This window comes from Nyctereutes procyonoides, unplaced genomic scaffold (assembly GCF_905146905.1).
Source record: "Nyctereutes procyonoides isolate TBG_1078 unplaced genomic scaffold, NYPRO_anot_genome, whole genome shotgun sequence".
NCBI classification, from domain to species: domain Eukaryota; kingdom Metazoa; phylum Chordata; class Mammalia; order Carnivora; family Canidae; genus Nyctereutes; species Nyctereutes procyonoides.
In genome coordinates this window covers 33,528,707-33,552,047 of record NW_026575133.1, presented here as the reverse complement: position 1 = coordinate 33,552,047, position 23,341 = coordinate 33,528,707, and the positions used below count along the sequence as shown (strand labels likewise).

Sequence of the window (23,341 nt, the reverse complement as noted above, 5' to 3'; positions counted from 1 at the left end):
GAGGATGAGGGAGTAGGTGGAGGATAGAGGGAGGAGGTGGAGGATGAGGGAGGAGGAGGAGGATGGAGGGAGTAGGTGGAGGATGGAGAGAGGAGGTGGAGGATGGAGGGAGGTGGTGGAGGATGGAGGGAGGAGGAGGAGGAGGGAGGAGGAGGAGGATGAGGGAGGAGGGAGAATGGAGGGAGGAGGAAGAGGATGAGGGAAGAGGTGGAGGATGGAGGGAGGAGGAGGAGGATGAGGCAGGAGGTGGAGGATGGAGGGAGGAGGAAGAGGATGAGGGAAGAGGTGGAGGATGGAGGGAGGAGGAGGAGGATGAGGGAGTAGGTGGAGGACAGAGGGAGGAGGAGGAGGATGGAGGGAGGAGGAGGAGGAGGGAGGAGGTGGAGGATGGAGGTACGAGGTGGAGGATGGAGGCAGGAAGTGGGGGATGGAGCACTCCTGCCCCTTCCTGAGAGGAGCTTGGTGGCTGCACTGCCCGAGCAGACCGGGCGCTGGCTGTCGTTGATCGGGGCGGGGGGGGGACCCCAAGGGGCCCCGGCGCGGACCGCGGACCGTGAGCTGCGCCCTGTCTTGCAGCCGCAGAGCCGGGAGCCGAGGCCAGTCCGCGCCATGAGCAACCGGACGCTGCTGACGGAGTTCATCCTGCAGGGCTTCTCCGACGTGCCGCGGCTGCGCGGGCCCTTCTTCGCGCTCTTCCTCTGCCTCTTCGCGGCGGCGCTGGGCGGCAATCTCCTCATCGTGGCGGCCATCGCCTCCAGCCCGCGGCTCCACACGCCCATGTACTTCTTCCTGGTCAACCTGTCTGTGCTGGACGTCACCTGCACGTGCACCGTGGTGCCCAAGCTGCTGGACATCCTGCTGGCCGAGAGGAGGAGCATCTCCTACGGGGGCTGCATGGCCCAGATGTACTTCCTGTCGTGGTCGGTGGCGGGGGAGGTGCTGCTCTTCACGGCCATGGCCTACGACCGCTACGTGGCCATCTGCCGGCCGCTGCGCTACGGCTCGCTCATGAGCCCCAGGGTGTGCGCGGCGCTGGCCGGCGCCGTGTGGGGCATCAGCGTGCTGGGCGCCGGGGTCAACACCTGCCTGATGACGCGGCTCAGCTTCTGCGGGCCCAACGTGGTCGATCACTTCTTCTGCGAGATCCCCCCAGTGCTGGTGCTCTCCTGCTCCTCCACGCTCGTGAACGACGTCATGGCCGTGATGGCCGACATCTTCTTCGCCATGCTGAACTTCCTGCTCACCGTGGTGTCCTACGGCTTCATCATCTCCACCATCCTGAAGATCCGCACAGCCGAGGGGAAGCAGCGAGCCTTCTCCACCTGCTCCTCCCACCTCACCGCCGTCACCTTGTACTACTCCACCATCATCTACACCTACCTGAGCCCTGGCTCCAGCTACTCCCCAGGGATGGGCAAGGTCATGGCCGTACTGTACTCCACTGTGAGCCCCACCCTGAACCCTCTCATCTACTCCCTCAAGAACAAGGAGGTCAAGGCAGCCCTCAGGAAAGTCTTGACGCTCGTGGTCAAAAGCCTGTAAACGGGCGGGCTCTCGGGCCAGCGACCCCGTGACATGCACCCCACCCGCTATAAACACCCTCTCTCTGCGCGACGCTGACACCCCCGAGACAGCTTTGCCGGGAAAACCCTCCCCTGTGAGTTGCCTACGGCGCCTCGGGGAGCGGTGGCTTCGGCCGCCTGTTACTGACGGGCTGCAGCTCCCGGAATACGACACACGTTAGTCTACATGGGGCGCGCGGCTCCTTCGCAGATCCCTGGGCTGCACCCCGACTCGGAGTCCCACCCGCGTCTTATTGACCGTCGTGACGTGGGAGCTGACTCAGCCCCGTCACCCATGCCCCCGGGAGGCTCCCCAAGGTTCTGCTCAGGCCACCAGATCTTGGCCTCGAATTGGAGAGGACGCAACTCCTACGACGGCTGATTTCGTTGTGTCGACCCGATTGGGCTCTGGGACACGCGACAGCTGCCCAGACATCACCTTGGGCTGGGTCTGTGAGCGCGTCTCTGGGAGACATGAGCCTCTGAACGGGCGTGAAGATCACAGACCATCTTCACACACCGGGGCGGCATCACCAGGCCCCTGGAGGCCAGGACGGGACAAAAAAGAGAAGGACAGTGTACTTGCTTCTTCGGCTTCCAGACTCAGAATCGTGCTTGATTTGCAGGCCTCTGGACGTGGCTGAATCACGCCATCAGCTGCTCCAGGTCTGCAGGTGGCAGACGGAGGCCAGTGGGGCTTCTCGTCTTCCACAAACACTCGAGCCAATCCCAATAATAAACCTCCCAATGTAGATGAGCTAGGGGTGGTGGAAGGGGAGGTGGGCGGGGGGTGGGGGTGACGGGATGACGGGCACTGGGGGGGGACACTTGACGGGATTATTCTATATGTTGGCAAATTGAACTCCAATAAAAAATAAATTTATTAAAAAAAATAAAGAAAAAAATAAACCTCCCAATGTACCTCTGCGTGTATATGCACACACTCACCGTACGGTCGGTCGGCACACACGCAGGCAATCACACGTGTATTGTCTATACGCGTGCTACACGGGTGTGCGTGTTGTATACGTGTGTGCGCGTGTGTATAGATGTGAATGCAAATCCTCATGAGTCCAAGAGCGTGTGAGTACCTCCTGCTGGTTCTGTTTCTCCGGAGAACCCGCCAAGCCCCCTCCCTTCCCGTGCATGATTCCCCGGATTCCCTGGAGACCACTCAGGGCTCATCTCCCAACTCTGCAGGTGCTCGGTGCTATTTCCGAACTGTCACTGATTTTGCCCTGTCAAGCCGTGAAGGTCCCTCATTTCCCGCATCACCTCAGCGGCTCGGACAGGCGACCGGAGAACGTGATTGCAACCAACCTTGAATTATTTCCCCCACTTCTCCATCTCTGTAAGAGCAGATACCTAGGTCTCATCCCTGCAAAATGTTCCAGGAAGAGTAAAAACAGTTCCACGGGTGGTTGATCCTCCCCGGATCTGCGCTCCCCGCTTACACACACCCCATTTCGACCTCCAGAGGAATCCCTGTTAATTTCTTCTTTTACATTCTTCCAGAAAATTTTTGTTGAGCGTCGCTAAACAAATACTGGATAGCTGTCTGTCACGCCATTTGTAGATTTCTGTAATTTTTTTATTGTACAAAGTAATTTTATTTAGTCAGGTATTTATTGATGGAGGTTTGGATTATTTCATTTTTCTGTTATTAAAATACTACACTTGGGGACCCCTGGGTGGCGCAGCGGTTTAGCGCCTGCCTTTGGCCCAGGGCGCGATCCTGGAGACCCGGGATCGAATCCCACGTCGGGCTCCCTGCATGGAGCCTGCTTCTCCCTCCTGTGTCTCTGCCTCTCTCTCTCTCTCTCTCTCTCCTCTCTCTCTCTGTCTATCACGAATAAATAAATAAATCTTTAAAAAAATACTACACTGAATCTTTTTACAAGTACGTGAGCACTGAGTATTTATGCAGAGCACAGTGTGGGGGAGGCGGAATTCATCACGGAAGGGATATTTATAGAAACTGTCAAATTTTGTTTCTTTGTTCACAAAATGCAAATAATGTACAAATGTATTAATTTTCCCGTAGCTTCACTAAAATTTCCAATCCAAAGGAGAAATTTTATTTCACTGTTGATGTAACTTGCACACACCCCCCCCCAATGCCTGCAATACCAGGTCTCTCTTGGGAATTGGCTCGTCCTTCCTCAGCTAAGCCGTGTGCTGGCCACCCTCCCGGGGCGTGGACTGCAGGTGCTCAGGAGGGGACGCACAGGGGCTCCGGGGCCCACGCAGGCCCTGCCAGCCTAAGCGAAGGTTGCCTGCTCCACCCGAAGTGCCTACAAGGAGCCTCCCAGAGGCGAACAGATCGGGACCCGCTCGTTTCTGGCCAGAAACACGACAGAGGCGGGCGGCATTTTTCTGGAAAAAGGTCAATAGCTTAATATTACAAAGAGATATTATTAATAAACTGATTAAAGTGCATGACAACACGAAATCATGCGTCCGGCATCCGTTCGAGATGACAGACAGACGAAAGGGGCAGAACCGAAGCGTGACAGACCAGGGTTAGGGTTAGGGCAGGTCAGTGAGCAGATAGAGCAAAACACGCGCGGGACACGGAATCCGTAACTGCATCCGAGCAGCCCGTGGTCCGTGCTAAAAAAGTGAGTGTTACTGAAGACAAAAATGCAGAGGCTTAATTAAAAGCCAAATCGGACGTATCGACATGGAAAGTGCTGTGCGGCAAGTGGAGGCTCTCGAGGCACAGAGCTGGTGGCTCTGCAGACGCAGCAGCAGCCGCTCCTCGCGACGGAGGCCAAGCAGAAACCTGGGAAACCAGCGTCTCTGGTGACCCACGAGGGATACCGAGTCGCCTGTCAGCCGGAAGCGGACCACCCAAAAGGGGGTGGAAACAACAATGGAAATTGGTCACAAAAGATTTCGTAGGTCCAGGGATCTCAAGGGTCGCCCCGAGCAGCACAAACACGCGCTGACTCCGCGTCGTGACCACCGTCACCCAGTCTGACCCGGAACAGAGACTCTCAAGAGGAGCTGAAGGACAGGAAGACTCACATATGAGGGAACAGAGATAAAATATTGGCTTGTCACCAGGAATTGTGCGAGCCGGGGCGCCCGGGGGCGCAGGCGGGGGAGCGGCCAGCTCGGCATCGGCTCAGGTCGTGATCCCAGGGTTGTGGGATGGACCTTGCACCGCGCTCTGAGCGCAGAGCTGGGTCTCCCTGAGGTTCCCCCTCTGCCCTCCTCCCCCTACGAGGAAGGAAGGAAGGAAGGAAGGAAGGAAGGAAGGAAGGAAGGAAGGAAGGAAGGAAGGAAGGAAGGAGGGAAGGTGTGTGAGCCAGAAGGCTGTGCAATGACAGCTCTATTTTTTTCTTTTTTTATATGAATTTATTTTTTATTGGTGTTCAATTTGCCAACATACAGAATATCACCCAGTGCTCATCCCGTCAAGTGCCCCCCTCCGTGCCAGTCACCCAGTCACCCCCACCCCCCGCCCTCCTCCCCTTCCACCCCCCCTAGTTCCATCTGCCCTACCACCCAGCAATTGCCCTGCTGGGGATTTACCCCGAAGATACAGATGCAGGGAAACGCTGGGACCCCTGCACCCCGACTACAGCTCTAAAATGCAAAAAGCTAAAAAAATAATAATAATAAATAAATAAATAAATAAATAAATAAATAAAAATAAAATGCAAAAAGCTGTGCGTGGAAGCATCTGTGGACAAGAGCCACAGAGTGTGTCGCGCCTCAGGCGATTCAGAAGGAGATGAAAGTCTTGTGTGTGGTTCTCTAACAGAGACTTAGGGAAGGAAGAATTCTTTTTTTTTTTTTTTTTTTTTTAAGGAAGGAAGAATTCTGATTTTACAAAACATCTTCCAGGGAGGGGAAACACTAAAGCAATCCTGACTTACCCGACAAGGCCACCAGGGCCCTGAGTTCCGAGGCCCGAGGCAAAGATATTACAAGAAAAAACAGATCAAAACCCTCCACAAAACATTACAAGGTCGGGCTGATAACGCACAAACGATGAGCACCGCGGCAGTGGAGGCTCAGCCTGAGGGCGGGAGGCTGGTTCAACCAATACAGTTCACGTTCCAACCGGCGACCGGAGCGTACGATGATCCTTGAGATGCAGAAAAACCAGCTGACGAAACTCAATGTGCGCCCAGAACACTGACGGGCGACCTGCACACCTACACCTGACGGGCGACCTGCACACCGCGCTCTCTGGGGCCCCGCTTCCCGGACAAGCGGCTGCTCGAGGAGAAGCGGAGGCTCTGTAAGGCTGGTGGGACCCCAGACCCGGCCCCAGGGACACGGAGGCCACGGGGCGTCCAAGGTCACCGCAGGGCCCCCTTTGGCTGGAGCCTCCTTCCAGAGCTCCCGGGGGCCGCGGGGACCAGGGAGGCTCGCCCCCCACAGCCCGCGCTCCGAGCCAACACGTCATCACCTTTTCCTAAAGGTGACGGAGAAAGGGAGGGACGCGGCGCAAAGGTCACAAGAGGCAAAATCGCGTGACTGTTCACTATTTGGCTCTCGAATGGGTCGGGATGTCACCAGTGGGAGCGCGTCCAGCTGGCTCTGTCTCCTTTGGACCCATCGTGATCGTCCTTGAGCAACCTCTGGCTGGAGGCCACCGGCTTCCTCCCAGGACACGTCCCCCAGGCGCTGCTGTCCCCGGGGTTCCACGGCTGCCCCGTCGCCCACACCCCGCACACCTGCTGGGCCACGGGCCGGCAGCAGTACATCCACCTGCTCCTCCCACGTCCCGCTGTCACGGTGACCTCCTCGGCTGTGTCCTCTGCCCCGTGAGCTGCCCGTCGCAGTCCTGAAACCGACAGTGAGTCCATGTGCTCTGCGGACCTGGGCGCCCCCAGCGCGACCCCCCATCCAGTCCCCGAGGAGCCCACGGGTCAAGCTCGCCCGGGGGAGCCCCGTCACCCTTCCCGGAGGTCACGGTGATGTCAAGGCCTCCTCGCGGCCTGGGCCCCCTGCACCTGTCTGGACACCAGGCTTGTGGATGTCGTGTCCGGCTGTCACCTGTCGGGTCGGTGACAGCTGGGCGTGCGTGCTGGCCACGCTCTTCCCACCTCACTGGCCCGTGCTGCGCACACGGGGCACGCCACCTCTGCAGAGTCGCAGCCCAGGTCCCTGTGGACGCTCGTCCTGCCGCCCAGGGGGGCCTCACGGCTCCTGGGGGATCCAGTACCAGACGCTGGAACTGCCCCGAAGTCGCTGCTGACGGGCTCTTTCTTCGCAGTCACAGTCTCCTGCTGACCCCAATCTCTGGGGTTGGGCCACCAGCTGGATCTGTGACGTCCTACTGTCCCCACCCCCGTAACACCAGCCTGCCTGGGCCGGAGCCCCTTCCTTGGCTCACTGTCCACCCCGTGCTCCCAGCCTGCCCCCATCCCTGGGTCCCACCTGCCCCGGTACCAGCCCCCCTGCCCCCCACCGCGCCCCCGACCCTCCCTCTGTCCTGAGCTGTAAATCCTGGCAGCCGCCGGCCTCTGACGGCGTCCCAGCACCTGGCCGGCCGCTCCACCCCGTGCCGGTGTCACAGATCCCCAGGGGCCGTGCCGCCCTCGACCCTGCAGAGCGGGTGGCAGCCCTGACGCGGTCCTCGAGCTCCTCCGGGCCTTCCCCGCTGGTCTCACTTCCGAACGTGTCAGGGTGACGGGGCCGGGGCCGGTTCAGGGACCTGCAGTCGTAACCGCCCCACCTTCCAGGGCGCCCCCCGCCCCGTGCTTCTCTGTCACCAACGTTGTGGCCAAGAACTGACACACAACCCAGCGTCACCACCGCGTGACGCGCCGCATCCTGGGCCCCTGACCCCGCGAGGCCCATCCCGTGGGTCATCCTGCCCTGCTCTGTCCTACAACAGGCTCCAGCCACTCGCCCATCCAGGGACACGCTCACGGCCCCACAGCCCAGTGCCCAGCGGGTCTCCTGTGCTCCACGCATGCAGACCCCCCTGTGCTCCAGGTGTACCACGAACTCCTCAGAAACCAGTTAACAGGGGCAGCCCAGGTGGCTCAGGGGTTTAGAGACGCCTTCAGCCTGGGGCATGACCCCAGGGTCCCGGGATCAAGTTCCAAGTCCGGCTCCCTGCATGGAGCCTGCTCCTCCCTCCGCCTGTGTCTCTGCCTCTCTCTCTCTCTCTCTCTCTCTCTCTCTGTGTGTGTGTGTCTGTCACGAATGAATAATCAAATATTACAAAAAAAAAGAAAGAAAGAAGCCAGTTAACCCGGTCCTAATCCACACATATGGGTTGAACTGTGTGCCCTGAAAAGATGCACTCACATCTTTTTTTTTTAGGATGTTATTTATTTATTTGACAGAGAGAATGAGGACGCGTGTGAGCAGGAGAGCAGTGGGGGGGGAGGGGGGAGCAGATCCCCCACCGAGCAGGGGTCCGACGTGGGGGCAACCCCAGGACCCTGGGACGGTGACTGAGCCCCAGGCGCCCCAGCATATGTTCAAGTCTGAACACACGAGCCTTTGCACGTGGCCTTTGGAGATGGGTCACCTCAGACGTGCAGCCGAGGTGAGGCCCTGCCACAATGGGGTGGGCCCTGACCCCCCTGACTGGGGTCCTGATGAGAGACCCCAGCCGTGGATGCAGGGGAAGCCGGGGGCCGGTGGAGACGACACTGGAGCTGAGCGTCCACGAGCCACATGTCAGGATCGCCATGAACACAGACACGGGACGCCATGGGGACCCTCCCACGGGCTCAGACAGGGAGGGCGACCCGCGCTGGGGCTCAGGGGTGGGGCCTCGACCCCTGGATGGCGCCCGGTGTCTGTGGTTTTAAGCCAGCAGGGTGCGGACCCTACGGCAGCCACGGCGGGGAGTGGGTCCTGTCCTGCAGGAGCTGTGGCCGTGGGCCCGCGGTCATCGGCCTCGGGGGAAGGACGTCAGCAGGGGCCACAGGGAAGGGGTCGGCAGCCCACGACCCCCGAGGGGCTCCAAGGGTCCTGAGCTGCTGCTCGGGGCGGTGGGCAGGCAGGTCAGCAGCGCAGAGTCTGGGTCCCCGGGGCCCCAGAGCGAGCTGTGGGCTGTGCGCCGACACTTTGCATGGGAAACAGCACTGGTGCCAGCAGGGCCCCTGCCCACGGCCGCACTGTCGCTCTGCCCGACCAGGCCGCCCGCCCCGTTTGTGCAAGTGACAGGCTCGTCCCCAGGCCCCAGGGGCTCGTGGCCCAGGGTCCGGCCTGTCCCCCCCCACAGTCGGCCCCTGAGTCGCCCAAGTCGTCAGGGCCACGGCCCCTCTGCTCTCTGGGCAGCTCTGGGAAGGCCCCCCTGCAGCAACGGGCGAGCCCCGGCACCCCTCAGGCCTGCACTGGCCAAGCTTCCTCTTGGACACTAAGCCCGGGCACCCCGCAGGAGTGGGCCAGGGTGGGTGGCCCCTGGGGCTGCTCTGTCCCTCCTCGTACCACCTCGCAGGAGGGAGAAGGGCACAGCCGGGGTTCGGGGCCCTGGTGGGGCTGCCCGTGACCCCAGTGCCACCCTGCCTCTTGCACGAGCCCCGTGCGCCCCGCGGTGCAGGAGCGAGGACGCTGTGCCCTCCAGCCTCGTCAGGGCTGGGTCCTGGCGGTGTCCTCACTCAGGAAACACGTTTGGTCCAGCACGGTGTGCGGGCGGCCTGGCCCCACAGAGGCAGGAGGGCCCGCCCAGCCCCCGGGCTGTCTCCATGTGTTCGGGGTGGGACACCATGGATGGGGGGCCCACAGCCCACAGTCCTGGAGGCAGATCCGGGGAGGTGGGAGCCCACCTGGGTCCTCACGGGAGGCAGGCGTAGGGCGCTCTCTGGAGTCTCTTCCAAGGGCAGCAACCCGACTGGTGCGGGCTCCGGGACCACGGCCTCGTCACCTTCCAGCGACTGACACCCCGAGCTTGGATCTCGAGGCGGATGGGAAGGCCTAGAAACCTCCGGGACCGTGGTCAGCGACCGCAAGCGGCGCACAGCCCTCCGAGAGTGCGGGCTCTTGGAAAAGCAGCCACATGTGCCACCGGCCAGGAGCCAACACCCCGGAAGGCCCGCGTGTGGACCCAGGCCGACAGGCAGGTGCACGCCCCGTGGGACACACGCAGGACACAGGCCGAGCACCCGGGGCCCCGCACTTGGCGCTCACGCCTCGGCGTCCAGACAGACACGTCCTCCCGGACATACACCCGGAGGCTGAGGGGCTCGCTTCTCAGTGCACAAGTGTTTCCATTCTCTTTCTTGGTTCCAGGAGTTTTTAAACTTGCAATAATAAATGTGTATTATTTTATAAACAGAATAAGATCAATAGGGGTTGCTTTCTGGGAGATTTGCCGCCAACCAGCGTCCAGGGGCCGCCCAGGTTTCCAGAGCGGGAGGCGCGGAGAGTCTGGAGGGAGAGGCCAGGAGGGCCCGCGGGGCAGCAGCCCGGGCACCCCGCGAACCACAGCCCGGCCTGGCGCCAGAGATGCCCCACCAGTGCCCCACCGACACCCCGGGGGGGCCAGCAGGTGGGGCGCATGGCCGTGGGGCACAGTCTGGGCACAGCGGGTGCAGACGGGCGCCAGAGGAACGAGCTCCGCGCCTCCTCAGAGTCCTGGGCCCTGGGCACCCCCTAACTGGCCCGCTCTGCTCCCCACGGTCTCCCGGGTCCCCTGTCATGCTCAGACCCCCACCCCACCTCCCGCAACTCACTTGTCTCCTCTAGACCCCAGGGACCCACTCCTGGGTTACACCCTCCCCACATCCCAGTCCCTGGGATGTCCAGTGTGGCGGTGGGGAGGGGGTGGTCGGGGTGGGAGGAGTTGGGGGGGTCGGGGTGGGGGTGATCAAGGTGGGAGTGTGGTCGGGAGGGGGTGTGGTCGGGGACGGGGTGTGGTCAGGGTGGGGTGCACTGGGGATGGGTGCCGTCAGGGTGGGGTGAGGCGGGGGTGGGGGAGCCCATACACCGCTGGCTCCCCCGTGATCCCCCGCCGTCGTGGGGGGGGCGTCCAGGAGCAGGTGGGTGCAGAGCGCAGAAAGCCCGGCCCGGGACCAGGGAGGCCGGGAGCTGCCCCGGGGCTGCGGGGCTCTGAGGAATGTCTCTGAGCTGAATTAATGCACGAAGGAGTGACTCCAAAGGGACTTTAATGACATCTGCTTTTGAAATGAGGGCAGTGAATGCCGCCAGGGCGGGGGCTCACTGCCCACTGTGGTCCCACTGACGTCCCCACGGCCAGCTCCCTGTCCTCACCACCTCAGGCGCGATGCCTCGTCCATCTCAGCTGGGGCTCCAGGGCCACGGCCGGAAGGGGCCGCACCTGTGTTAGAGACACGCACATCGAGTCCGTGGCTCAGGGCCCCACGCCTTCTGGGCCCTCGTGGGTCACTGCACAGGGTGAGCCAGGGTCACAGCGTGTCCCCCCGCCTACCCAGGACAGTGGCCCAGGGTCACAGCGCATCCCCCCCACCTGCCCAGGACAGTGGCCCAGGGTCACAGCACGTCCCCCCCACCTGCCCAGGACAGTGGCCCAGGGTCACAGCGCGTCCCCCCCACCTACCCAGGACAGTGGCCCAGGGTCACAGCGCGTCCCCCCCACCTGCCCAGGACAGTGGCCCAGGGTCACAGCGCGTCCCCCCCACCTGCCCAGGACAGTGGCCCAGGGTCACAGCGCGTCCCCCCCACCTACCCAGGACAGTGGCCCAGGGTCACAGCGCGTCCCCCGACATGCCCAGGACAGTGGCCCAGGGTCACAGCGCGTCCCCCCCACCTGCCCAGGACAGTGGCCCAGGGTCACAGTGCGTCCCCCGACATGCCCAGGACAGTGGCCCAGGGTCACAGTGCGTCCCCCCACCTGCCCAGGACAGTGGCCCAGGGTCACAGCGCATCCCCCCCACCTGCTCAGCACCCCCCATCACAGCCACCAGGACAAGGTGCTAGAACCTGGGAGCAGCCAGGAGAAGAAACCCGAAGAAAACCCCAGGACCCTCCCTAACTCCACATCCACCCGCAGAAAGATTCCAGCCTCTGGGGCAACTTTGAAAGGACGGCCGAGCCTCCTAACGACCAAGCCTGTGACGCTGGACTGAGGGGCATGGACACATGGACAGGTGGCTCTCGGGGTCTTTAAATGTAGGCGCTGGCCAGAGCGGAGCCGCGGGCGTAGGAGCAGTAGAGCAAGAACAGCGCGACAGACGCCCAGGCACAGAGGTGCACACCCGCGGGGCTCAGGGACGCCGGCTCCTCCTCCTCCTCCACTTCCTCCTCCTCCTCCTCCTCATCCTCGGCGCCCAGCTCCGGCTCCCCAGCGTCATCATACTCCTCCTCTGGGGTCGGGGTCCCGGACACTGTGGGTCCCTCGCCTTGGTCCGCCATGGGGACGGCGCCGATGTCCTCATAAATGCCTTCCAAGGGCAGACTCCCCCACATCCTGGAACCTGTGAAGGCCACAGCTCAGCCGTCCAGCAGACACACTCCCCCTGCCGTGCCCGCCCGCCGGCCCACGGGTGCCCTGCAGCAGCCCGGCCCCTCTGCTGTGGCCGCACGCAACGGCGACACGCCAGCACCAGGGCACCAGGGCCACCCGGTTCCAGCCCATGTGCCGCACGAGGCATCGGGAGCCCATGGAGGCCCCTCAGCAGCTGAGCAGGGACGGGGTCCCCCGACCCTGTAACTCATAGGCCCTAGAGCAGCACCAAGAAGTAACCACACGGTGGGGTCCAGGTGGGACCCGGCTCGCCGAGTGGGTCCCAGAACAGGAAGGTCCTCGATGGGCTGGGTCTCAGAGCACGTCCCCGCCTCCCCCGCCTCCCCCCAGAGCCCCATGTCGACCTCCCAGCCACGGCCACCTACCCCTGTGGGCTCTCCTGCCGCGGGACCACTGCACCCCCAGGACCAGGGAGACGGCCACCAGGAGGGTGCCGAGGACAAAGCAAAGCATCATGGGCAGGTTCCCAGCCTTGAGGGCAGGCGGACGGGCCAGGGGGGCTCCTGTGGGGACAGTGAAAGGCGGGGTCTCCCCTGCGCGCCCATGTGCCTGGGGTATTGTGACCTTGGGCCTGGACCACCTGAGGCGCTCAGGGTGCGGGAGGCCCCCAAAGGACAGATGGGCCTTGCGCTCCTCCCCCAGAGGTGGCCCTGAGGTCACGGGGCAGAGGTCAGGAGGGAGTGGCAGGGGAGGGTGGGGGCCAGGAGGAAGGCCACACTGTTCCCGGGTCAGAACACCCAGCTGGTACAAGAGCGACCCCAGAGAAGGGGCTGGGAGGGCCTGGGCCGCGGCCCGGGCATCCCGAGGGGCTGACGGGGGCCTCGGCGCCCACGGGAGACTCCCCAGCGCCCCTGTGAGCCGACGCAGGGCCCCAGGCAGGGCCACACAGGAGGGCGTGAGCCGAGCCCGAGCAAGAACAGCCTACCTGGTGTGTGCGCCAGAGCGGGCGGCAGGACCAGGGGTCCCCTGTCACCTGCAAGAGAAGGGGAGTGGCCTGAGGCGAGGGGAGCAGTGCAAGCCCCAGCCGGACCTCGCAGCCGGAGCCCGACGCGCACAGGAGAGCCACCGGGGCAGCTCCCAGTGGGCACCCCTCCCGGCGGCCACCCTGGCCCCCAGTCAACCTGCCACCGCCTGTCCTGCCGCCGCCCACTCACGGGAGCAGCGCACACCCGCGTCCTCCTTGTGGCCGCAGTCTCCGAGTCCCCAGGGCTCCGCGGGGCAGCTCCACAGGGATGCCTCGCTGCCCCGGCACCCCACCTCATCCAGCCACACGGGCCCTGAGCCCGGCCCGAAGGTAGCTCCCGTGGGTGCATCCACAGCTGGCCCGCAGCCCAGCTGGCGGCACACGACCTCTGCGTCCGCCAGGTCCCAGGAATCGTCACACACGGTGCCCCAGGAGCCGGCGTGCCAGAGCTCCACGCGGCCTGAGCAGCCGTCCTCGCCCCCACGCACACGCAGCATGGCCTCCCCTGGGAAAGGGGGCTGTGGTCACCGCAGGGCGGGACCAAGGTGAGGAGCGGACAGGGGGGCGAGCAGAGGGCTACCTGGGCAGCTGTGGGTGGACGAGCAGTTGAGGGGCTCCCCGGAATTCTGTGTCATCTTCTCTGACACTCCTGTAGGATTACACAGTCAGTAGGATTTCCCATGTAAATGCCCTGGGAAGCTTCTGAATGAAGTTTGTAGAGCCCACAGGACCCTCCCTGGGCCCTGAGTCATGGAGCGAGGGCAGCCCCTGCAGGTGGCTTGTTCCTGAACCTGCAGGGTCCCACCTGCACAGGTGATCCAGGCCTCCTCTCCAGGGGCACAGGACTGTGGGTGCCACGGCGCCGAGGGGCACTGCCACAGCGTAGAGTTTCTCAGCCTGCGGCACTCGATGTTGTCCACCCAGGAGGGGCCCGAGCCAGTGGGGACCGGCTTGTTCTCCAGCCAGCCCTGCTCCCCACAGCCCAGCTGCTTGCAGATGATGGACATGGAGATGTCCTGCAGGGCGTTACTGCACACGGCGCCCCATGTGCCGTTGTAGAACACGTCCAGCCACCCAGCACAGCGCTGGGTGCCACCTCGCAGCCTCAGAGCCACTGACTCTGGAAGACAAGAGCACTCGGGCCAGGGGACATCTCTGAAGGCCAAAGAGTGTCCCAGCACCAAGATCAGTGCCACTCAGGGGCATCCGACCCGGGAGCCCCTGCGTGAACCTTAAATCGGTTGTGCATCCCCATGACAATGTCCCACCCCAGAGATGTAGGGGGCGCTTAACCTCAGGTGACCAGGGTTAATCCCCAGCTGAAACATCTCAGCAGGTGTCAGTAATTGTCCAGAAATCCATCCTTGGAAACCATTCAAAACACAGAAATAATCCAAGTACTAAATGAAAAAACTGCGCAACCAAGAATTCTTTATCCAGCAAAGCAGTCATCCAAAATATGAGAAGAGATAGAGCTTCCAGGACAGAAACTAAAAGAATTTGTGATCACTAAACCAGCCCTGCAAGGAATATTAAAAAGAGATCCTTTAAATTAAGAGAGAGCCCAAGAGTATGACAGACCAGGAAGGAACAGAGACTTTACAGGTAATAATACAGTGACACTAAATTCATAACTTTCAATAGTTACTCTGAATGTCGACGGGCCAAATGCCCCAATCAAAAGACTCGGGAGTGTCAGACTGGATTTTTAAAAAGACCCATTGATATGCTGTCTGCAAGAGACTCATTTTATGTTTTTTTTTTTAAAGATTTTATTTATTTATGAGTCAGAGAGAGAGAGAGAAGCAGGCTCCATGCAGGGAGCCCGATGTGGGACTTGATCCCAGGTCTCCAGGATCACGCCCTGGGCCAAAGGCAGGCGCTAAACCTCTGAGCCATCCAGGCCTCCCAAGAGACTTATTTTAGACCAAAGACACCTCCAGGTCCAAAGTGAGGGAGTGGAAAACCATGTGTCCTGCTAATGGTCCTCAAAAGAAAGCGGGGGTAGCAACCCTCGTATCAGACAAATTAGATTATAAACCAAAGACTGTGATAAGAGATGAAGAACGGCACTATTTCATAATAAAAGGGTCTATCCAACAAGAAGGTCTAAAAATTGTAAATATTTATGTCCCTAACATGGGAGCAGCCAATTACATCAACCAATCAAAAACAAAATTAAAGAAGCACATGAAGAAGAAGAAGAAGAAGAAGAAGAAGAAGAAGAAGAAGAAGAAGAATATCAATAATAATGAAATAACATAAAATAATAATAAAATAGAGGACATTAACACCACTTTCACTGCAAAGGACAGAAACAGAAGAAATTCCAACCACAGTTCAGGTGTAGTGACCTGAAGGGACCCCTGCACCCCAGTGTTCACAGCAGCCAGGCCCACAATAGCCCAACTGTGGCAAGACTCTTAATCACAGGAAACAAACTGAGGGTCGCTGAGGTCGGGGTGGGGGTCCCTGGGGGGCGGGCAGGAAGGAGGGCTCAGAATGGCATGAGCGCCGGGTGTCATAGGCAACTGATGAATCACTGAACTCTACCTATATGCTAATTAATTGAATTTAAATTGTTGAAAAACCAAATATAAAACAATCCTTGTGTACTAGGTGATCAACTTAGCGGTGACTATAAAAAATTTAAAAATTAAAAAAAAAACAGGAATGAGCGCAGCATTCCATGTTCAGAGACAACATCAGCCCTGGCCGGTCATGGCCCGAACATCATCACATTACCCTCAAGCGGCGCAACTCCGACCACAGGGAGACGTATTAAGGAGACTACGATATCACCCATAATAAAGCACAGGAAACTCTTCAAAATTATGCGAGTCCAGTTTACGTCAAAAATACGTCTACAGGATAAGTGGAGAAAGTAGGATACGAATTGCATATGACAGGGTCATAACAAATTAAAATTTAAATAAGCTTTTATTTTTTTTTAATTTTTATTTATTTATGATAGTCACACAGAGAGCGAGAGAGAGAGGCAGAGACACAGGCAGAGGGAGAAGCAGGCTCCATGCACCGGGAGCCCGACGTGGGATTCGATCCCGGGTCTCCAGGATCGTGCCCTGGGCCAAAGGCAGGCGCCAAACTGCTGCGCCACCCAGGGATCCCTAAATAAGCTTTTAAAAGACACTCCAGGGCAGCCCCGGTGGCACAGCGGTTTGGTGCCACCTGCAGCCAGGGGTGTGATCCTGGGGACCCGGGATCGAGTCCCATGTCGGGCTCCCTACATGGAGCCTGCTTCTCCCTCTGCCTGTGTCTCTGCCTCTCTCTCTCTCTCTCTGTGTCTCTATGAATAAATAAATAAAATCTTTAAAAATATAAAAATAAAAAAATAAAAGACACTCGAAAGGGGATCCCTGGGTGGCTCAGCGGTTTAGCGCCTGCCTTTGGCCCAGGGCATGATCCCAGGGTCCCAGGATCGAGTCCCACATCGGGCTCCCTGCATGGAGCCTGCTTCTCCCTCCTCCTGTCTCTCTCTCTCTCTCTCTCTGTCTATCATGAATAAATAAATAAATCTTTTTAAAAATAAAAATATAAATATAAAAAAAATAAAAGACACTTGAAGGAAGTGCATCCATGATATCCATGATAGGTGACCAGAGTGGCCACCAAGATCTCCTGCCTGCACCCACACCCCTGGAATTGGGTTGGCCCTGGACGTCAGCCAACTGAGCAAACAGTGTAAGAGTGACCACAGCCATTACGGGCCTGGGGGGCCCCTGCACCTCGCCGGCCTCTGCTCTTGACTCCAGAACGCTGCTGCCATGCGGAGTGGCTGCAGCAACAGGGCCCCCCGCCCCCCGCAGCTGAGGCCCCTCAGTCAGCAAGGGAGCACTGCCGTGGGAGCCCCTAAGGCGAGCCAGCCAAGCAGAGAAGGACGTCCAGCAAGAGCGGTGCTGCACCTGGCAAAGCAGTGACGCGCACACCTACGGTCTCCAGAGCCCCTCCCCCGAAAACAATAAATAAAAGCGACAGGGAAGAGCTAAAATAATGAGGCCATGGGTCACGTTGGAAGACACACGATTGCAACAGAGCCATCCTCTGAGACAAAGCGGAGGAAAACTTTCCTAAAGCAAAACCAGGACTGGAAGGGATGAAAGAAGCCACAGTGAATGCTCGGTTCGGCCGTGGGGAGCAGCCCCAGCAGACCCCTGGGGCTCACACCCCCAATAAGGCACCACTGTCACCCAAGAAGACCACACCCCTGCGTGGGCAATGCAGAGAGTGTCCCACAGCATGAGCTAAGACACAAAGACGTTCAAACACCACCTGCAAAGCGCTGGAGAAAGCCCAGCCACACTGAAATAGGGGTCCCAAGAGTTTGAGACAGAGACCCTCCCACTCACTGTGAGGTGAGCCTGTGAGCAGGGGTGACCGACCCCAGGCAGAGCTGGTCCAGCCCGCCTCGGCCCCGCCCCCCGCAAGTGAGAGAGCCCAGGAAGAGCTGGCCAGGCCCCCAGCACCTCTGAGCAGACCTGCCCCCCTCAAGGTGTCCCCCCAGGTGAGAGACCCCAGGAAGAGCTGGTCAGGGACCCCTGCACCTCCAAGCACACCCCCCCCCACAGGTGAGAGAGCCCAGGAAGAGCTGCCCCCCCCCCCCGCACCTCCGAGCACACCCGGGACCCAGAAGCCCGCGAGACCCCCCCCCCCAGGCCGTGTAAAGGTGCTGGGCCCGCGGCATCGCTGCAGCAGGAGCCCCCAGGCCCACAGGCGAGGCGGGGGCTCCGGGGAGGGACAGCGCGACCCCCCCCCCCCGCGGCCCCGGACACGCTCGTCGGGACGGACCTGAGCAGACGACGCCGGCGTCCTCCTTGTGCCCGCAGCCCTGCGCACCCCCCGACGGGCACCGCCACAGCGCGGACTCGCGGCCCCCGCAGCGCAGCTCCCGCATCCAGATGCGGCCCGAGCCGGCCCCGAAGGGCGCGGCCCCCAGGGCGCGGAGGGCGTGGCCGCAGCCCAGCTGCCCGCAGACCACCTGGGCGTCCCGCAGGTCCCAGCCGTCGTCACACACGGTGCCCCACGCGCCCCCGAGCAGCACCTCCACGCGCCCCGCGCAGCGGTGGGGCCCCCCCGCCAGCCGCACGCGCCGGCTCCCTGCAGAGAAGCGAGTCAGGGCGGGGAGGGGGGCGGGGGCACCCTGGGGGGGGGCGGGGGCGGGGAGCCCTGGGTCGGCAGGGGGGGGCGCCCTGGGTCAAGATCGGGGGCACCCTTGGTCGGGGTCGGGAGCGCCCTGCGTCGGGCGGGCGTCGGGGCCGGGACCCACTCACGCGAGCACACCACGCCCGCGTCCCGGGAGGCGCCCGCGGGCACCAGCGCGGACCTGGACACGTTGCACTGGGTCAGGCGGGTCTCGGTGCCCCGACAGCGCGCGCGGCTCAGCCCCACCGGGAGCGCGCGGCTGGGGGGGGGCGCGTCGTAGGCCCGGTGGGCCCGGCCACAGCCCAGCTGCGCACACACCACGGCGGCGGCGCGCAGGTCCCACGCGGCGTCCAGGACGCGGCCCCACGCGCCGTCCAGGGAGACCTCCGCGCGGCCGTCGCAGCGGCTGTGTCCGCCCCTGAGCCGCAGGGCGTGCGGGAGACCTGGGGGCACGGAAGCCGCTCGGGGTCGCGGGGGGCACCGGCCTCCCGAGGAAGCCCCAGGGCGCCCGCGCCCACTCACCTGAGCACACGGCGGCCGCCGCGCTCCCCGGGGCGCAGGCCCGGTTGCCCAGGGTGCTCACGGGGCAGTGCCACAGGTAGGGCTCTGTGCCCGCGCAGTGGAAGGCGTCAGGCCAGATGCCCACGTCCCCGGCCCCGAAGTGGCCTCCGGGGGGCGTGGCCTCTGCGCTGCCGCAGTTGAGCTGGTGGCACAGGACGGTGGCATCCGCCAAGTCCCAGTGGGCGGCGCAGAGGGGCGCCCAGGCCCCCTGCACCTGCAGCTCCACGCGCCCCTCACAGCCGCCGCTGCCGTTCACCAGCCGGAACTCTGAGGAGCGTGGGGGCTGTCAGCGTCCCCGCTGCCCCTCCAGGCCCCGGGTCTTGGTGGTGGCCCCAGAGCTGTGCCCTTCCCTGACCAGCTCCCTGCCCGCAGCCTCGGCGCTCGGTCCCACCTCTGTGCACCTGTGCCTGCCGTCGGGGGGCAGCCTGGGGGCACCGTCCTCCCGTCCCCTCCCTCCCCCCGCAGGAACACCCCCCTCTGGGCAGGAGGCTCCGTTAGGAACCCAGCTTAGAGCCCAGGAGGCTCCGTTAGGAACCCAGCTTAGAGCCCGCAGGGGGAGCGAGTGCGTGGCTGGCAGGGGAGGGGCAGGGCTGAGCGTCAGGGCCCTCCCGGCCCACCTCACCTGAGCACCTGAGCCCAGCATCGCGGCGGTGCCCACACTGGTGCCCAGGCCCCCGAGGGCAGTGGAACAGCAGAGACTCGTTGCCCACACAATGGAAGGCCTCAGTCCACACGGGCCCAGAGCCCGGGCCGAAGTGCGCGCCGCCGGGGGCCCACACGGCCGAGCCGCACCGCAGCTCCCGGCACACCACGTGGGCCGTGGCCTGGTCCAGGTCAGCGTCACAGACGGTGCCCCAGGTCAGGCCCCGCCTCACCTCCAGACGCCCGGCGCAGGGGTGCTCGCCACCCTCCAAGCGGGCTTCCACGTGTCCTGGGAGGACACACAGCCTCAGGATGAGTGTTCGCGGGGGACACTGCGGCCACACCCCGGACCACGGACCACGGGGCAGACCGCCTGTGAGGGCAGCGGGCTGCAAGGCCTGGGCGGGGGTACAGCGGGGGCCCATGCACCCTGCACCCAGAATGGAGCAGGGGCCCCCATCACTTCCCGAGGGCATAGGGCAGAGTCACCTCCTCCAGGCGCCCACCTGGAGGTGTCACAGCCTCTGCCTGCCCAGGCGGTGGCCTCCAGGCCCCGTGTGCCCCTGCAGGCCAGGCCCAGGCACCCAGGAGGGTGGCCTTCCTGCTTCCCGGGGCTCGGGCAGGACCCAGGAGGGCCACCTCCCTTGGCCATCTGAGACGGGACTGCGAGGAGGCCGGCAGCAGCCCCTGACGCGTGCTGCACGGGCAACAGCCCCGGCCCGCGGCCCCTGAGCCAGGGCCGGCACACGCGGGCGCCCACTGGGTGAGGCACTGCCCGGGCCCCTGTGCTCCCGCCTCAGCCTCTGCCCAGGCTTCACAGCTTTCCGGCCTCTCCCCTCTCCCAGGTGCCGGGGGGACGGCCTCACCTGAGCACACCACCTCCGCGTCCTGCTGGAAGTCGCAGCCGCCACGGAGATTGTTGTTGAGTCTGCAGTTTCGAATGGTGGGCTCGGTGCCCTGGCACGTCATGTACCGGCTGCTGCCAGCCGCGGCCCGTCGGGGGGCCTGCAGCGCCCGCCCGCAGCCCAGCTCCCTGCAGAACACCGTGGCCTCCTCCTCGTGCAGGCCGCACAGGCGGTCCACGCCGTTCACGTTCCTGATCTCGGGGAGCCCGGCGCAGGGGCTGCGGCCCTTGACCAGCCGGATCTCCCGAAAAGTGCCGTCTGGGGAGCACAGGCCACGGGACCGAGGTGGGGACGCTGCCGGCCCTGTGGCCTGCCTCCGGGATCAGCCTGCCCAGGCCCACGACGGTCCCTGCCCCAGGGCCGAGCCTGAGACCAGCCCTGCTCCTTCCAGGGGTCAGCGCAGCGCTGACAGGGGTCCTTCCTGAGCAGTCACAGGGGTCCCCCCGCTCCCAGGGCCCCCCACCCAGAGTGTCCCCGCTCACTGGGGCCTGTGCCTGACTTGGAGACCGTGTGATGACCCAGGAGCCTGCGTGTTCCTCCAACGGGGCCCCTGAACCCCGGAGTGGGCCGGCTTCAGGCACAGGCTGCTGGGGCACAGGCCCAGAGGCAGCAGGAGACCCTGCAGGGGACCTCCCAGGGAGAGCATCCCCCAGGCCGAGACACCGAAGGCGGAGGGCGCCCGGCCGGCTCTGGGGCACAGGGGGGCGCCCACCCTGCCTGTCTGGTTCCTGCCCCCCATGTTCCGCAATCGCCGTTTCCCGAGTCTGTTCACTCTGCGTCCCCCTGGGAGAGAACAAGCTCGGGCGGCGGCACTTCTGTCAGGTTCCGTCCCAGCCGCACCCTCTGCACGAAGAGCGCCTCGCGAGCAGCATTTGGTGGCTGGGGAGGACAGGAGCCCTAACCGAAGGGCGGAAGGGGTCTGGTCCCCACGGTCCCCCCCAGCGGGCCTGCTCCCTGCGCGAGCCCTCCTGCGCCCACTTACTCGCGCACAGGGCCACCACCACCCACTTGTGAGGGCAGGCGGTCTGCGTCCAGGCCCCGAGGCTGCAGTCCCAGAAGGAGGGCTCGTCACCCCTGCAGGACACGTTGTGCAGCTGGGGCTGCAGCGTCTCCCCGAGCAGTGGGACATACTTGGGTGCGCCCACGGCGGGCCCGCAGCCCAGCTGCCTGCAGACCACGGATGCCTCCGCCAACGTCCACTCCTGGTTGCACACGTGTCCCCACTCCCCGTCGCGTCCGACCAGCACCACTCCATCGCAGGGGCTGTGTCTGTACCCCAGCCGCAGGTGCGGCGGCCCACCTGCAGCAGGATGGAAGGACAGGCCGGCCTCAGAGGCACGCGCCAGGGTAGAGGCAGGCCTGGCCTGTCCCAGGGCTCGCAGTCCAGAAAGGTGAAGGGTGGGGTCACACAGAGCCCAGCCCCGCAGCACCTCGCCCCCGTGCACAGCCCAGTCCCCCACAGCCTCTGCTCCACCAAACCTCTGGGGCCCCTCGATGTGGGTCACCCCCCCAAGCGAGGAAGTCCCCTGGGCAGGCCCTTCCCACCACCCTGCTCCACTACCCGATCACCATCTCCCTGCTTCCTGCAGAGGCCCTGCGGCCCCGACTCGCACCCCACCTCTCTCTGTGCCCTGCTCACCCCTACCCACCCACCTGGGCCGCACCTTCCCTTCCACTTCCACTCTCCAAGCCGGCCTCCTCGGGTCTCGGGGTCTCAGCAGCTCCCTAGACCCCAGCCAGCAGGCCCAGTCCACAGGGCCACCGAGGTGTCCCTGAACCCCTCCTAGGCCTCTGCCCCCTGGTCTGTCCTGCACCGCCCCTCCCGCCTCCATCCTCAACCCCCCTCCGGGGCTGGTGCTGGAGAAACACAACAGCAGCCACAGAGGAGTCTACATCCCAGCCTGGGCCATCCCACGCCACCTCCAGGGCCCATCCTAGACCCACAGAGGGAGGAGACAGGGGCAGACTCCCCACACAGGTCCAGAGGAAGGCATGGCCCTCGACCCGCCCCTCTCGCCGACACCTGAGGGTCTCCACTGATCCCCAGCACGCTCCCCAGAGCCTCCTCATCGCCTTCCCGCCACGCTTCTCTGGACATGGACGTGCATGGCTGTCTGCATCTTTAAGATGAAACAGGATGCCCTCCAGCTTGCACACTGCCCACAGATGCCCGCCACTACCGCCTGGGGCGCCCCTGCTCTCCAGCTCTGGGGTCACCTGGGCTGGGCCCTGTATCACCAGCAGTTTCCAGGGCACTGGACACTGCTACCCTCTCCTGTGACCCTGCCCAACACATGCACACATGCACACCCGGGCTCTCACACACTCTGCCACACCCAGTCCGAGGCCGCGTGCCACGGTGTGCCGTCCCCCCCAGGGGCTGCTCTTTCACTACCAGCCTTTCCGTGCTGTTCCCTCTGGGAGAACAGCTTCCTGCCCACGATTCTGGACCCAGCAGCACCCCACGCCCCTGTGCCCCCCACCTTGCTATTGTAGCTCCCCGGAACTGTGGCTCTCTTCCTTGCCCCAGCCCGAGCTGAAGGTCACCCTCACTGCCAGGTATAGCCGGCTTTCCTGCTCCCCGCCAGCCCAGCCCCAGGGACAGGAGATGGAGCAGCCGCTCGGCAGACGCATCAGCATCTCCCGTCCATGGGGGTCACTGGGACCAGACACTAGCCATGTCCCCTCATTCCATCCACTCTCTGACACAGACCTGCACCCCAGGTTCACCCTGGAGTTAGAGCTGCTCAGTCGTTAGAGCAAGCGTCTCCAGAGGTACACGCTTAGGACGCCACAGCTCTCCTGTCCCAGGATGACCCATCCACCTCTGGGCTGAGCAAGAGCCAGAGAGACACCCCAGGGTCCCAGGCTCTACACACCTGCTGCCTTCAGAAGCTCCCGTGGATGAAAGAAGGAAGTACTTACCAATGGGGACTGACTCGAGAGTGAGGAGAAGGGTCCCCAGTCCCAAGGGCCAGAGAACTGCCTTCATAGCCCTGTGGTCCCCAGGGCCCAGCCAGCTCCTGCCGCCCAACTGATGCAATGGCAGACAGTACAGTCCAAAATCAGATATACAGAAGTAGGAGCCACCAATGGCCTCCAGGGGCCAATGGGGACA

The 23,341-nt window shown here is 62.9% G+C and overlaps 2 protein-coding genes across 2 annotated transcripts; one reads left to right on the top strand and one right to left on the bottom strand.

The window, feature by feature from the left end:
* Positions 1 to 609: 609 nt before the first annotated feature.
* LOC129523143 (olfactory receptor 13A1-like) lies at positions 610 to 1,542 on the top strand. The gene has a single exon (XM_055345765.1). The coding sequence runs from the start codon at positions 610 to 612 to the stop codon at positions 1,540 to 1,542; it is 933 nt and encodes a 310-aa protein (XP_055201740.1).
* Positions 1,543 to 11,768: 10,226 nt separating this feature from the next.
* SCART1 (scavenger receptor family member expressed on T cells 1) lies at positions 11,769 to 23,236 on the bottom strand (the record flags this gene model as incomplete). The annotated part of the gene is given in 14 exon segments (XM_055345764.1): positions 11,769 to 11,941; positions 12,357 to 12,494; positions 12,917 to 12,964; positions 13,146 to 13,460; positions 13,536 to 13,604; positions 13,780 to 13,935; positions 13,938 to 14,075; positions 17,762 to 18,070; positions 18,184 to 18,558; positions 18,638 to 18,943; positions 19,299 to 19,607; positions 20,185 to 20,481; positions 21,206 to 21,523; positions 23,149 to 23,236. Coding segments are annotated over 14 exon segments (3,018 nt in total), but the record flags the coding sequence as incomplete, so codon positions are not given.
* Between the last annotated feature and the right edge of the window lie 105 nt (positions 23,237 to 23,341).